Below are 15,926 nucleotides of genomic sequence, written 5' to 3' on the forward strand. Positions count from 1 at the left end.
TCTGCTATTTATGCAAGTTGCTTTAGGATTCCACTCCTCATTGTCTGGCTTGTGGCCAATCTGGAATGCATTCCAGCTTCTGAGCTTTCTGAGTGTTGGCTGCTCTCCCTCCTGACCTTCTGAATCTCAAAAGGTCACAGTCTTTTTCTTGATCCTTCCCTTAAAAGAGGAAAGAGCAGAGATAGCCTATAATCAAGGTCCATGTCCTCAGATGAGGAAGGTCTTATTGTAACTATTGCAGCTATGTGATACCAGGGCCGGAGCACTGCAGTCTGAAAGAATTTGTGACCCTAGGCAAGTCATGATTGGGAGATCACTGAATTCACCTTCTCCTACTTACTGATCTGTTTAAGATAAAATGGCTGAAGTGGATAAAAAAGGGTGGTGCTAGTGGGATAGAAGGAAAGGCAAAGATGGCTATCAGTCCAAGAAAGAAATGAGTGTGGAAATCCAGCCAGCAATTAGATTGATTAGAATTGAAATGCATGAAGAAGGTAAAATGAGCAGTCAAAAAAATGAATATTGTGTAACAAAGAATAGATGCTTTTAAAGGTCTGATGAAAGAAAAAGCAATTCAGCAAATTCTGTATGACCCTTAGGTATAATGAAACAAAAGCAATAATTACAGATGGTTCAGGAGGGCACCCATAATTGGTATCTCTACTTCCATTTCTTTCACCCTCTTCTTAACTGTGATCTGGTTTCTAACCTCACCATTCAACTGAAACTACTGTATCCTAAGCTGTCAATGATCTTTTATTTTTTAAGTTTATTTAATTGATTTAGAATAGTTTCCCATAGTTACATGAATCATTTTTCTTTCCCTCCCCTCTTCTTACCCTCCTCCCATGGCCAATGAGTTCCACTGGGTTTTACAAGTGTCATTGGTCAAGACCTATTTCCATATTATTAGTATTTGTACTAGAGTGGTTGTTTAGAGTCTATATCCCCAGTCATATCCCCATCGAACCATGTGATTGTCAGTGATCTTTTAATTGCCAAATCTTATGACTTTTTTTCAGTCCTCATCTTGCTTGACCTTTTTGCAGCCTTTGATGTCTAAAAAAGTTTTTTAATTAAATTTTTTGACATTGATGATCATTTACTTCTTTTTGATACTCACTTCTCTTTAGGTTTTCATTACACTACCCTCTCCTGTTTCTCCTCTTAACTATCTGACTACCTTCTATCTGATTTGTTGAGTCTTCATTTAAGTCTTGTCCACTAATTGCGAGTTTCTCTTAAGGTTCTATCTTGGACCTTTCTCTATGCTATTTCACTTAGTTGTTTCTTTAGCTTCCATATTTTTAGTTATCATATTTATGCAGATGATTATCAGATTTATTTATCCAACCCTAATATCTTTCTTGAACATCATTCTCATATTTACAACTTCCTGTTAGACATCTCAAACTGGATGTTCTATAGACATCTTACACTTAACATATCTAAAGTGAACTCATTATCTTTCCCTCCAAAGCCCTCTTATAACCTTGGATTGACCCTTTTCCATCTTTCTATTTATCTTATACTTTATTCTCTCCTATGTTTTCAACTACTATCTAGTTATCCAGTGATACTTGACCTACTTACTATATTTTGAGTATGATATACCATCTCCCAACTCAGAACCAACAGAATGGCTATCCTCCATATCTGGAAGTTCCTCTTCATATTCACAACCTGACTTCCTTGACTTCCTACAAGTCTCAGCTAAGGTTCCACTTTCTGCAAGAAACCTTTACAAATTCTTAATCTTTGTTCATTCTTTTTTTTTTCATTTTATTTATTTTAAACATTATTTTATTTGGTCATTTCCAAACATTATTCATTGGAAACAAAGATCATTTTCTTTTCCTCCCCCCCACCCCCATCTCTCCCATAGCCAGCACGCGATTCCACTGGGTATCACATGTGTCCTTCATTCGAACCCATTTCCATGTTGTTGGTATTTGCATTAGAGTGTTCATTTAGAGTTTCTCCTCAGTCATATCCCCTCAACCCCTCTAGTCAAGCAGTTGCTTTTCATCGGTGTTTTTACTCCCACAGTTTATCCTTTGCTTGTGGATAGTGATTTTAAGATCCCTGCAGATTGTTCAGGGACATTGCATTGACACTAATGGAGAAGTCCATCACCTTTGATTGTACCACAGTGTATCAGTCTCTGTGTACAATGTTTTCCTGGTTCTGCTCCTTTCACTCTGCATCACTTCCTGGAGGTTGTTCCAGTCTCCATGAAATTCTTCCACTTTATTATTCCTTTTAGCACAATAGTATTCCATCACCAACATATACCACAATTTATTCAGCCATTTCCCAATTGAAGGGCATCCTCTCATTTTCCAATTTTTTGCCACCACGAAGAGTGCAGCTATTCTTATACGTCATTTTCCTTATTATCTCTTTGGGGTACAAACCCAGCAGTACTATGGCTGGATCAAAGGGCAGACAGTCTCTTAGTGCCCTTTGGGCATAGTTCCAATTTGCCCTCCAGAATGGTTGGATCAATTCACAACTCGACCAGCAATGCATTAATGTCCCAACTTTGCCACATCCCCTCCAGCATTCATTACTTTCTATAGCTGTCATGTTAGCCAATCTGCTAGGTGTGAGGTGATACCTCAGAGTTATTTTGATTTGCATCTCTCTGATTATAAGAGATGTAGAACACTTCTTCATGTGCTTATTAATAGTTTTGATTTCTTTGGCTGAAAACTGCCTATTCATGTCCCTTGCCCATTTATTAGTTGGAATATGGCTTGATTTTTTGTACAATTGATTTAGTAGCTCTTTGTAAATTTGAGTAATTAAACCTTTGTCAGAGGTTTTTATGAAGATTGCTTCCCAATTTGTTGCTTCCCTTCTGATTTTAGTTACATTGGTTTTGTTTGTACAAAAACTTTTTAATTTGATATAGTCAAAATTATTTATTTTACATTTTGTGACTCTTTCTAAGTCTTGCTTGGTTTTAAAATCTTTCCCTTCCCAAAGGTCTGACATGTATACTATTCTGTGTTCATCTAATCTACTTATAGTTTCCTTCTTTATGTTCAAGTCATTCACTCATTCTGAATTTATCTTGGTGTAGGGTGTGAGGTGTTGATCCAAACCTAATCTCTCCCACACTGTCTTCCAATTTTCCCAGCAGTTTTTATCAAATAATGGATTTTTGTCTCAAAAGCTGGGGTTTTTTGGGTTTGTCATAAACTGTCTTGCTGAGATCATTTATGCCAAGTCTATTCCACTGATATTCCTTTCTGTCTCTTAGCCAGTACCAAATTGTTTTGATAACCACTGCTTTATAGTATAATTTGAGATATGGGACTGCAAGTCCTCCTTCCTTTGCATTTTTTTTTCATGTTTTCCCTGGATATCCTTGATCTTTTGTTCTTCCAAATGAACTTCGTTATGGTTTTTTTCTAATTCAGTAAAGAAGTTTTTTGGTAGTTCAATGGGTATAGCACTAAATAAGTAAATTAATTTGGCTAGGATTGTCATTTTTATTATGTTAGCTCATCCCACCCATGAGCAATCAATGTTTTTCCAATTGTTTAGATCTAGTTTTAACTGTGTGGAAAGTGTTTTGTAGTTGTGTTCATATAGTTCCTGTCTTGGCAGATAGATTCCTAAATAAGGTGATTTTGAATGGAATTTCTTTCTAATTCTTGCTGCTGAAATGGGTTAGAGATATGTAGAAATGCTGATAACTTTTACGGGTTTATTTTGTATCCTGCAACTTTGCTAAAGTTGTTGATTATTTCGAGTAACTTTTTGGTTGTGTAATGGTAGAAATTTTAGGGCTTCTGGGAGAGGTTATAATATTGTAATGGTTAAAGTGTGGCTACAGGATTTTATGTAATATTGAACAATGGCCGCCAAGGAATTTACTTATGAAATTCCTAAAATGAAACACTCAAGTCAGAATGGAGTTTATGGAGGTTTAATCACACTGGGAGTAGGGAAGGAGAGGGAGAGAAGGAGAGAAGAGAAAAGGGAAAGAGCTACTCAACCTCTGACCAAGGCAGAGAGAGTTTTAGGCCCAAAGGGCCCAGGTGGAAAGAATCAGTCCTTAACTCACGTGACCGATCTGAAGGAAAGCTGTCTGCGGGCATCCTCCCTGTTCAAGCTCCTAACACCAACTCCCCTCTCGCTCTCTCCACAGGAAGTGAGCGAATTCCAGGGGCTGTTCCCTACCTCACTTCCTGTGTCTCACAAGTGCCAATGGTTGGCTCTAGCTTGGCTTAGGACAGCCCAGGTGGGCAGTTAGTTATTTCTGATTTGTCATTGACTAGCACATGCCCGTGTAGTGTGGGTGTGCACAATTTTGGGGTGCTAGACCAAGATGGAGACTTTTAAAATTCACAGTTGATTCTCTAGGATTCCTTAAGTAAACCATCATATCATCCGCAGAGAGTGATAGCTTCGTCTCCTCATTGCCAATTTTAATACCTTCAATTTCTTTTTCTTCTCTAATTGCTACTGCTAGTGTTTCTAGTACAATGTTAAATAATAGAGGTGATAATGGATATCCTTGTTTTACTCCTGATCTTATTGGGAAGGATTCTAGTTTATCCCCATTGCAGGTGATGTTTGCTGATGGTTTTAGATATATACTGTTTATTATTTTTAGGAATGACCCTTCTATTCCTATACTTTCTAGTGTTTTCAATAGGAATGGGTGTTGTATTTTATCAAAGGCTTTTTCTACGTCTATTGAGATAATCATGTGGTTTTTGTTGGTTTTCTTGTTAATATGGTCAATTATGTGGATGGTTTTCCTAATACTGAACCAGCCTTGCATTCCTGGTATGAATCCTGCCTGGTCATAGTGGATGCCCCTTGTGATGACTTGCTGGAGTCTTTTTGCTAGTATCCTATTTAAGATTTTTGCATCTATATTCATTAGGGAGATTGGTCTATAGTTTTCTTTATCTGTTTATGATCTGCCTGGCTTTGGGATCAGTACCATGTTTGTGTTGTAAAATGAATTTGGTAGAACTCCTTTTTGGCTTATTCTGTCAAATAGTTTGTTTATTATTGGGATTAGTTGTTTTTTGAACGTTTGATAGAATTCATTTGTGAATCTATCTGGACCTGGGGATTTTTTCTTAGGGAGTTCTTTGATGGCTTGTTCAATTTCTTTTTCTGATATGGAGTTGTTTAGGTAATTTATTTCTTCCTCTTTTAGTCTAGGCAATTTATATTTTTGTAAGTATTCATATCATCTGGATTGCTATATTTGTTGCCATATAATTGGGCATAGTAGTTTTTAATGATTGCCTTAATTTCTTCTTCATTAGAGGTGAGGTCTCCTTTTTCATCTTCGATACTCTTTCCTTTTTTAAATTAGACTGACTTGTACTTTGTCTATTTTATTTGTTTTTTTCAAAGTACCAGCTTCTAGTCTTATTTATTAAATTAATAGTTCTTTGACTTTCAATTTTATTAATTTCTCCTTTGAGTTTTAGGATCTCTAATTTAGTCTTCATCTAAGGATTTTTAATTTGTTCACTTTCTAGTTTTTTAATTTGCATGCCCAATTCATTGACCTCTGCCCTTCTTAATTTGTTAATAATAGAACTCAAGGATATAAATTTCCCCCTGGGTACTGCTTTGGCTACATCTCATAGGTTTTGAAAGAATATCTCACCATTGTCATTTTCTTCAATGAAGTTATTGTTTCTACGATTTGTTCTTTAACGAACTGGTTTTGGAGAATTGTATTGTTTAATTTCCAATTGATTTTTGATTTACCTCTCCATGTTCCCTTACTAATTATTTTCATTGCATTGTGATCTGAGAAAGTTGCATTTATTATTTCTGCTCTTTTGCACTTGATTGCAATTTTTTTTGCCCTAATACACAGTCAGTTTTTGTGAATGTACCATGTGCTGCAGAAAAGGTGTATTCCTTTTTGTCCCTATTTATTTTTCTCCACATGTCTACTAACTCTAATTTTTCTAAGATTTTATTCACTTCTCTTACCTCTTTCTTATTTATTTTTTGGTTTGATTTATCTAGTTCCGATAGAGGAAGGTTCAGGTCTCCCTTTAGTATAATTTTTCTATTTCGTCCTTGAGCTCCTCTAGTTTCTCCTTTAGAAATTTGGATGCTATGCTATTTTGTGCACACATGTTGAGTAAAGATATTTCCTCACTGTCTATACTGCCTTTTATCAGGATGTAATTACCTTCCCTATCTCTTTTAACTAGATTTATTTTTACTTTAGCTTTGTCGGATATCATGATTGCGACTCCTGCCTTTTTGTCAGTTGCTGCCCAATAGATTTGGCTCCACCCTCTTTCATCCTATGTGTATCTCCCTTCCTCATGTGTGTTTCTTGTAGACAGAATATGGTAGGGTTTTGGATTCTAATCCACTCTGTTATTCGCTTGCATTTTATGGGTGAGTTCATTCCATTCACACTCAGAGTTATTACTAGCTGTGTATTTCCCAGCATTTTGATTTCTGCTCCTGTTCCCGCCTTTTCTTCTTTCACCATTTCCTTCTACACCAATGTTTGCTTTCAATCAGTCTCCCTAGTTCCCACCCTTATTTTACTTCCCTTTCTACCCCCCTCCCTTCTTATTCCCCCCCTTATTTTCCCTGTAGTCTTTCTAAAATTAACCCCCCTCACCCCCTCCCTCCCTTGTACTGCTTCCCTCCTCACCAGACCATTTTTTACCCTTCTACTCCCCTATAGGGGACAAATCTATTCTCTGCCCCTAATGGATTGGATTGTTTTTCCCTCTTTGAGTCAATTTCAAAGTATGTAAAAGTTGAGTATTTCCTGTCTCCGACCTCTTTACCCTTCCATTGTATTGATGTTCTCCCCCCTCCCACCATGAGCTTCTTTGTGACATATAAATTTACCCCCATTTGTTTCTTTTCCCATTTCTTTTAATATTAACCTATTTTTAAGCTCTAGTTATATATATGTATATATATGCATATTCATGTGTATGTATTTATGCATGCATATATCTATATACCTATTTATGTCTTTTCATCCTATACAGTTTGTCACTGTTCCCTCTAAGTGTACTTTTTTTTGCTGCCCAGGTAATAACAACAGTTTTTAAGAGTTACCAATGACCTCTTTTCTTATAGGGATACATATCATTTTAACTTATTGAGTCTCTAAAAAATTTTTTTTGTTTTTCTTTTTCCCTCTTTTTAAATTATCTTTTGATGATTCTCTTGAGTTCTGTGCTTAGACATCACATTTTCTGTTCAGGTCTGGTCTTTTCTTTACAAATTCTTGGGATTCTTCTATTTTGTTGAATGACCATACTTTCCCCTGTAAGAATATAGTCAGTTTTGCTGGGTAGTTGATTCTTGGTTGTAGACCTAGTTCCCTTGCTTTCTGGAATATCATATTCTATGCCTTTGTTTTTTTCATTGTGGATGCAGCCAGATCCTGCATTATCCTCACTGTGGTTCCGTGGTATCTGAATGATTTCTTCTTGGCAGCTTGTAATATCTTTTCTTTGGTCTGATAGTTCTTGAATTTGGCTATAACATTCCTGGGTGTTGTCAGTTGGGGATTAAGTACAGGAGGTGATCTGTAGATTCTTTCAGTCTCCACTTTTCCCTCTTGTTCTAGTATATTGGGGCAGTTTTCTTTAATAATTTCCTATAGTTTGATGTCCAGGCTTTTTCTTTTGTCATGGTCTTCTGGTAGACCAATGATTCTTAAATTGTCTCTCCTTGATCAATTTTCTAAATCCTGTTTTGTGAATGAGATGCTTCATATTTTCCTCAATTTTTTTATTCATTTGGTTTTGTTTTATAGTGTCCTGCTGCCTTGTTGAGGTCACTTGATTCTAGTTGTTGTATTCTGGTTCTTAAAGACTGGATTTCATCCTTGGTCTTTTTCCTTTTGGTCAGATTTTCTTTGGAGGTCATCTTTCATCCTCTTTACCTCATCTTTCATCTCCTTTTTCTCATCTTTAATCTTCTTAACCTCATCTTTCATCTGCTTTGCCTCATCTTTCATCTCCTTTGCCTCATTTTGCCTTATTGACTTATCTTAGTTTTTAAATTCTTTTCCCAATTGTCTTTATCCTCTCTTAATTGTGTTTTGAATTGCATTTTGAGTTCTTCCAAAACCTGTATCCAATTTGCTGGGATTTCTGATTTTTCCTTTGCTGATCCCTCCCCCTCTGTTTCATTTGCTCTTTGCTCATTAACTGTGCAGAAGCTGTCTATTGTAATTTCTTTCTTCTTTTTCTGTTGTTTGCTCGAGTTTGGTTTTGGGGCTGTCAGTCTCCCCTCTTGGAGCTTTGTCAGATTTCTTAGTACAGTCTCTGGGGGAGGAATGTTAGCTTCCCTGTCCTCTGGAGGCTTTTGATTGGGTTAAGTTCAACTGAGTTGGGCTGTATGTCCTCTGAGACCGAAGACTCCTGGAAGGCCGGGCTGCCCAGGCTCTCTCCAGTTCTCTCCAGCTGCTTCTCCACTGTCCCCAAGGTTCCCCAGTGCCTTTGCCCACTGGGAGTTTCCTGTCCTTGCCAAAGGCCCTGCACTCGAGGCGGGGGTGGGGGGAGGGGTCCTGGCCTCCCTGAGCTCTAAGGAGTCCTGATGGGAATATGTTCAACTGGATTGGTCTGGATGTGCCCTGAGGCAAAAACCTCCCGGTGAGACTGGAGCCAGATGGAAGGACCCAGCCTCGGCCTGGTCTCTCCCTGGCTTCCTCCCCTCTGCCCATGCTGGATGCTCCAAGCCCGGAGCCCCGCTGCTCACAAGGTAGACCCTCCAAACCAGCACCTTTGCCCGCCCAGAGGTTCTCGCTGCTGCTGGGGGCTCAGGGCTCTGGGTTGGGGGGGAGGGGTCCTGGGACCTTCTTTCTGCCTTCCCTTTAGATCCGAGTGTTCTCGGATTCTGGCTTTTGGGGGGTGTACCTTTTGATTTGAGTCCAGAAGGAGGGTTCCCCACCTCTGTCCTGTTGTTAAGTTTTAATTTCAGTTCCCTAGGAGCATTCAGTTTGTGATCGGTTAGGAAGGATTTTCAGAGGTCTGAACTTTTGCTGCTTCTAAGCCGCCATCTTGACTCCACCCCAATCTTTGTTCATTCTTACTGAGGTTAAATATAGTTTATCCTGTGTGTATGTGTGTATATCTTATTTGTACATAGTTATTTGAATGTTGGTTTCCTCATTAGAATGAATTCCTTGAGATGCAGGTCCTTTTTTTGGTCTTTCTTTCCTCTGAGTTTTAGCACAGCACCTGGAACATAGTAGGTACTTGATAAATGTTTGTATACTTGACTTCAGAAACTCAAAAAATAAAAAAATAATGTGGGAATCAAAGGTCTCAAAGAAACAAAAATACAAATGAGAGTGGACAATTTAGAGCCTGATGTAAATACTTTCTTAAATAATAGAGCCTCTAGAAAATAGAATGGGAGATTTTGGAACTCAAAAACATGGAAGTAAAATGGAATTTTACAGAAGGATCAAAAGATAGAAGAACATGAGTGTGGAAAGAGGCAGAAAAAACTGACCAAGAAGATGAGATGTACAGAAAAAAAATTCAAGAATTAATGACTTCTCCCCTCAAAAAACCACAATGAATTGAAAGTCCTGTATTTCACACTTTAGTAAAGATTAAAAGAAAATTTCCCCAAAGTATTAGAAATATAGGGCAGAGTCCATAGATTTAGAGAAAGCCTAAATTCACCTTTCCAAGAATTATAGTGTTTATGCTTCTGAACTTTCATATGAAACAACAATTATTTCAGTACCTACTGAAATAACATTTAGCTATTAAAGAAAAAAAATTAATTCCTCAGAATTACTTCTTGTTTATATGGCAGTGTTGGCAGAACCTTTTTGAAACTGCAACTGGCTGCTGGGTGAGGGGCCAGCGCATGTGAAAATTGTCCTCAGGCACTGTGGAGATTGGGAACAGAGCAGCCCCCTCTGTGGTTCTCTGGTACCTGTTCCATGCCTTTAAGAATATGGATATATGGTATTCTGGAAATGAGAGTGGGATTGGCTTATATTTTGGAATAAAATAGCTTGCAAAACTGAACCTGTTTGTCAATATAAAGAAGATATTTTAGCAAAAGGGAAAATATTTGAGTTATTACTTCAAAAAAGAATCAGAACTGAACAGAGTAATTTATATACAAGCATTTTCAAGTTAAAAAAATAAGAAATGTAAATAAACATTTTAACAAGAAAATATAAAACAAGCCAATTATCTCAGGCTTCTAGAGCAAGATAAGACCATTGTTTTAAGTCCTTTATTGAGGACCTCTAATAAAATAATCAATGACTCTCCTAGTTATTCAAGCTTTAATAGAATGCTTTTTAGTTATGTTTAAAGAAGTCCCTCAAATGTGTTGGTAAGCTATTCTGAAATATAGTTCTTTTGAATAAAAATATTTTGTCAAATGTTTTCTTATGGTGTTTGTCAATACTATCTATATTTACCTAATCATTTTATAGGCAAATAGGGATATTTTCATCTCATTTTGCCAGTGCTTATAGCCTTAGTTTTTCTCATGTTATTACTATAACTAGAATTTCTGGTACTATGTCAAATAATAATGGGAAGTAATGGGGAGTTGCCTTTCTTTTATACTACCATAAAGTTTCCAGTGTTCTCTATTTCAAATGATGCTAATTCTCTCTTGAGTTTTTGTGTAAAGGCTGTAGGGGAAGAAAGAATCTTTGAAAGAAAAGTCAAAACATGCTTGTTGAATAACCTTTGTTTGGTGGTGGTGGTGGTTGTTGTTGTTGAATACCACCTTTATTTGGCTATTTATATACTGTTTTAAGATTTGCAAGGCTCTTTCAAATATTATCTACTTACCAAGTGGAATTCCAGTTAAAGCTACTGTTTACTAGTTCTCATTTTTAGCAGGTCTTTGGGTCTTCTTAGTCTACTGTAGGCCATGATATTCCTGGGTCCCCCCGCCCTTGCTCCCCACTGATTCTACCTATCTATATAACCTATCATCTGGATGCTGAGTTTGGGAGATTAGATCAGCAAATAATCATTTTGTTAACAAATATTAAGTCTCTGCTATGTTACCAGGCATTGTGCTAAGCATGGAAGCTACAAATACAAATAATGCAACAACCCTTATTCACAAGAAGCTTATATTCTATAATTGAAGAGACAACAAAATATATAGCTATATTTAGTACAAATATAAAATGAATAAATGCAAATATATATATATATATAATAGTTAAATGTAAGGGGTTTCATAAAAGGCTTCTTTGTATAAGAATTTGATTGAAAAATGCAAAGGAAGGAGGACTTTGCAGTCACAGATCTCAAACTATACTATAAAGCAGTGGTCTTCAAAACAATTTGGTACTGGCTAAGAGACAGAAATGAGGATCAGAGGAATAGACTAGGGGTAAATGACCTCAGCAAGACAGTTTATGATAAGCCCAAAGATCCCAGTTTTGGGGACCAAAACCCACTATTTGATAAAAACTGCTGGGAAAATTGGAAGACAGTATGGGAGAAATTAGGTTTGGATCAACATCTCACACCCTACACCAAGATAAACTCAGAATGGGGGAATGACCTGAATATAAAGAAGGAAACTATAAGCAAATTAGGTGAACACAGAATAGTATACTTGTCAGATCTTTGGGAAAGGAAAGACTTTAAAACCAAGCAAGAGCTAGAAAAAAAATCACAAAATGTAAAATCAATAATTTTGATTACATCAAATTAAAAAGTTTTTGTACAAACAAAACTAATGAATCCATTAGATTCTTTGCTATGTTACCAGGGAATTATTAGAAGGGAAAATTAGAATTAGAAGGGAAGCAACAAATTGGGAAAGTCTTCATTACAAAAACCTCTGTCAAAGGTCTAATTACTCAAATTTATAAAAAACTAAACCAATTGTACAAAAAATCAAGCCATTATCCAATTGATAAATGGTCATGGGACATGAATGGACAATTTTCTGTTAAAGAAATCAAAACTATTAATAAGCACATGAAAAAGTGCTCTAAATCTCTAATAATCAGAGAAATGCAAATCAAAACAACTCTGAGGTATCACCTCACACCTAGCAGATTGGGTAACATGAAGGCAAAGGAAAGTAATGAGTGCTGAAGGGGGTGTGGCAAAGTGGAGACATTAATGCATTGCTGGTAGAGTTGTGAATTAATCCAACCATTCTGGAGGGCAATTTGGAACTATGCTCAAAGGGCGCTAAAAGACTATCTGCCCTTTGATCCGGCCATAGCACTACTGGGTTTGTACCCCAAAGAGATAATAAGGAAAAAGATATGTACAAAAATATTCATAGTTGCACTCTTTGTGGTGGCAAAAAATAGGAAAATGAGGAGATGCCCTTTGATTGGGGAATGGCTGAACAAATTGTGGTATCTGTTGTTGATGGAATACTATTGTGCTCAAAGGAATAATAAGGTGGAGGAATTCCATGGAGACTGGAACAACCTCCAGGAATTGATACAGAGTGAGAGGGGCAGAACCAGGAAAACATTGTACACAGAGACGGATACACTGTGGTACAACCAAATGTAATGGACTTCTCCATTAGTGGCAGTGCAGTGATCCCGAACAACTTGGAGGAATCTATGAGAAAAACCACTATCCACATTCAGAGGAAATACTGTGGGAGTAAAAACACTGAAGAAAAACTGCTTGAATACATGTGTCAAAGGGATATGTTTGGGGATGTAGACTCTTAATGAACATCCTAGTGCAAACAATATCGTTGAAATAGGTTCTGATCAAGGACACAAGTACTACCCAATGAAATTGTGCGTTGGCTGCGGGAAAGGTGGGTGGAGGGAAGGGAGGGAAATAAAGTGAGTATTGTAACCAAAAAAATTAAATTAAATTAAAAATTATAAAAAAAGAATGTGATTGAGCTTCATTTTAAAAAAGAAGAGGCACAAAACTAGGAGAGGGGAACATGAGGTTTAAGGAACTGAAGGAAGATCAGTGTAGATTTTAGGGTATAGTCAAAAGTGTAATGTTTACTGATACAGAAAAGATAGGTTGGGGGCAGGTTGTGTGGGCTTTAAAAGCTATACAAAGGATTTTATATTTTATCATAGAGGCAATAGGAAGCCATTGGGGTAGATGAGTAGGGGAATCACGTCATCAGATTTGGCAGCATTGCATAAAGTGGCCTGGAATGTTGAGAGATTTGAAGCAGAAAGATCAATTAGGAAGCTGTTGAAATAATCCAGGGGAAAGGGAATAGAGGGCCTGACCTAAGATGGTAGCTGTATGATTAGATAGAAGTATTATTTTTATATATTGTTATAATTTATGACTGAGTTATTTTTCCTTATCGTTTATGAAATGTTTAGGCTGTGGATTAAACTACCATAAACGATGCGCCTTCAAGATTCCAAATAATTGTAGTGGAGTAAGAAAGAGACGTTTGTCCAATGTATCTCTGCCAGGACCTGGTCTCTCTGTTCCAAGACCCATACCATCAGAATGTGCAGTATCTTCCAGTGAGGAGGTAGGTATTAATTCTTGAGTTTCAATATGTCTTTGTTCTTTCTCTTTCTTTCTCTATCCTTCCTCTTGTCTCTTCTCTTCGTCCTCTGTTCCTTTTCCTTTTTTCCAATTTTTTCTCCTCCCCCCCCTCCTCCTCTCTTTCTGTCTCTTTCTCTTGTCTCTCTCTTTTTCTCCCCTCCCATCCCCACAGACATACCAACCCTATTCATGTAGTGATATTAAAGATAGATTTAGAATGAGTGAGACTTTAGGAGAGATGGAAAATTAGCAGTTTGTGGTAGGACTGAGGAATTTCAGTAGCCTGGATCCTAAGGTCATTTATGGAGAGATAGTCCTTTGGTCCAGTGCTCTCCTTTTTGTAGTTTTGTAATATTACACAGAATTTAAGAGTTTTTTGGAACCATCTGGTCTCACCAATCAAGCAAAAAAAATTCCCATTATAATATAACTTACAGGTGTTTTTCCAACCTCTGCTTAAAAAGTTCCAAGGAAAAGAAACCCACTACGTCCCATCCATTCCATTTCTGAGCAATGCTCATTGTTGGGAAGTTTTTCCTGACCCCAAACCTGAGTTACCCTCTTTGCAACTCCCCATTGCTCTTGATTTTGTCATCTGGGACAAATGGAACATATCTAATCCCTCTTCTGTGTGACAGCCCTTTAGATACTTGAAGACCACTCTCACATTCCCCCTTCACCCTTGAATCTTTTCTATTCTGGGCTCAATTCCCATTTTCTTCCATTGTTTCCCATATAATATAGACTCAAGACCCTTTACCATTCTGGTGGCCCTTCTCTGAACACTAACTTATCAATGTCCTCCTTACATTGTGCTCAGAACTGAATAGAATACTCCAGATAAGGTCTGACATAGATGGAATATAGTGAGACTGTCACCTTCCTATTCCTGGAAGCTCTGTAGTCCAAGATCATATTAACTTTATTAGACTGCTACTTTATACCACTGACTCATGTTGAGTTCACCAACATCTTCCTCCCCTCGTACTTTTTAAGAACTGTTGTTAACCATATCCTCTCTATCTTATTTTTTGTGAGTTTGTTTTTTTTTTAATCCCTGGGGAAAGACTTTTACATTTATTCATGTTGAATGCCATTAGATTCAGCCCAGTGTTCTATCCTGTCAAGATCCTTTTCTCTAAAGGTGTAAATTATCCTGCCTAGCTTTATAGCTTCTGCACATTTGGTCAGCTTGCTCTCTATACGTTTATCTAACTCATTGATGGAAAAGATGTTCAGCAGCATAAGACCATGGGATACCCTAATAGAGACCTCCTGCCATGATGACATTGAAGCATTAAGACCTACTTTATTAGTCTAGCCATTCAACCAATTTTTAATCCATCTAATTGTTTTGCCATTTAATCCAAAGTTCTTAATGTCTTTTTGTATGATGAATCTCTTTGACAACCTGGTGAAGCCAATGGATTCCTTTTCATGATGTTTATAAATACATAAAATATATAGAATTATAAACAAAACCTAATTACTTTGAAATGATTAACAAAATACTTTTAAACTAAATAAGTTGATAGGGCCTAGGTTAAGAGCCTCTGATCTAATTAGTAGGTCTTTATCACCACAAGAATATTGTGAGATATTTTTATTTTATTTTTATAGTAATGTAAAACACCACCATATTGGTCATTGTTGTAAGAGCAAACTTGTACATAACCAAAACCCCAAAATAAAACCATAAATACATTGATGTGAAAGATGATTCAGTTTTTTTTTCTCTGGAGGTGGATATCATTCCCCATCATAAGTCTTTCAAGATTGTCCCAGATAGTTGCATTGCCAAGATTTCACAGATAATCATCAGACAGTATTGCTGTTTGTATATAATGTTCTCCAAGTTCTACTTATTTCACTCTGCATTAGTTCCTACAAATCTTTCTAGCTTTTTCTGAAATCATCTTGCTTTTCATTTCTTATAACACAATAGTATTCCATCACCAACATGTTCAATAATTTGTTTAGGCATTCCCCACCTGATGGACATCCCCTTAATTTCCAATTCTTTACCACTACAAAAAGAGCTGCTATAAATATTTTTGTACAGGTAGGTCCTTTCCTCTTTTTTATTATCTCTTTGGAATATAGACCCATTAGTGGTATTACTGGATCAAAGGTTATGCACATTTTTTTAGCCCTTTGGGCATAGTTCCTAATTGCCCTCTAGAATGGTTGAATCAGTTCACAACTCCACCAACAATGCATCAGTGTCCCAATTTTGCTACATCCCCTCAAACATTTATCAATTTACTTTACTGCCATATTGACCAATCTGATATGTGTGAGGTGGTACCTTAGAGTTGTTTTAATTTGCATTTCTGTGAAATATTTTAAGCACCATTCCCAGATTTACCCCAAGCTCAAGAAACCATAGCATTCTCCTTGTTTACTAATTTAGTCATACTACCCAAAAAG

General features: G+C 36.9%; 1 protein-coding gene across 2 annotated transcripts in view; it reads left to right on the forward strand.

Annotated features, from left to right (window-relative positions):
* The window catches only part of PRKD3 (protein kinase D3), a 124,920-nt gene that overhangs the window by 52,108 nt on the left and 56,886 nt on the right, over positions 1-15,926 (forward strand). For both annotated transcript variants that reach the window (XM_056795312.1, XM_001363077.4), the window contains exon 5: positions 13,322-13,479. In XM_056795312.1, coding sequence (XP_056651290.1) covers positions 13,322-13,479 — 158 coding nt within the window. The remainder of the gene's footprint in view (positions 1-13,321; positions 13,480-15,926) is intronic.

This window comes from Monodelphis domestica, chromosome 1 (assembly GCF_027887165.1).
Source record: "Monodelphis domestica isolate mMonDom1 chromosome 1, mMonDom1.pri, whole genome shotgun sequence".
Taxonomy (NCBI): domain Eukaryota; kingdom Metazoa; phylum Chordata; class Mammalia; order Didelphimorphia; family Didelphidae; genus Monodelphis; species Monodelphis domestica.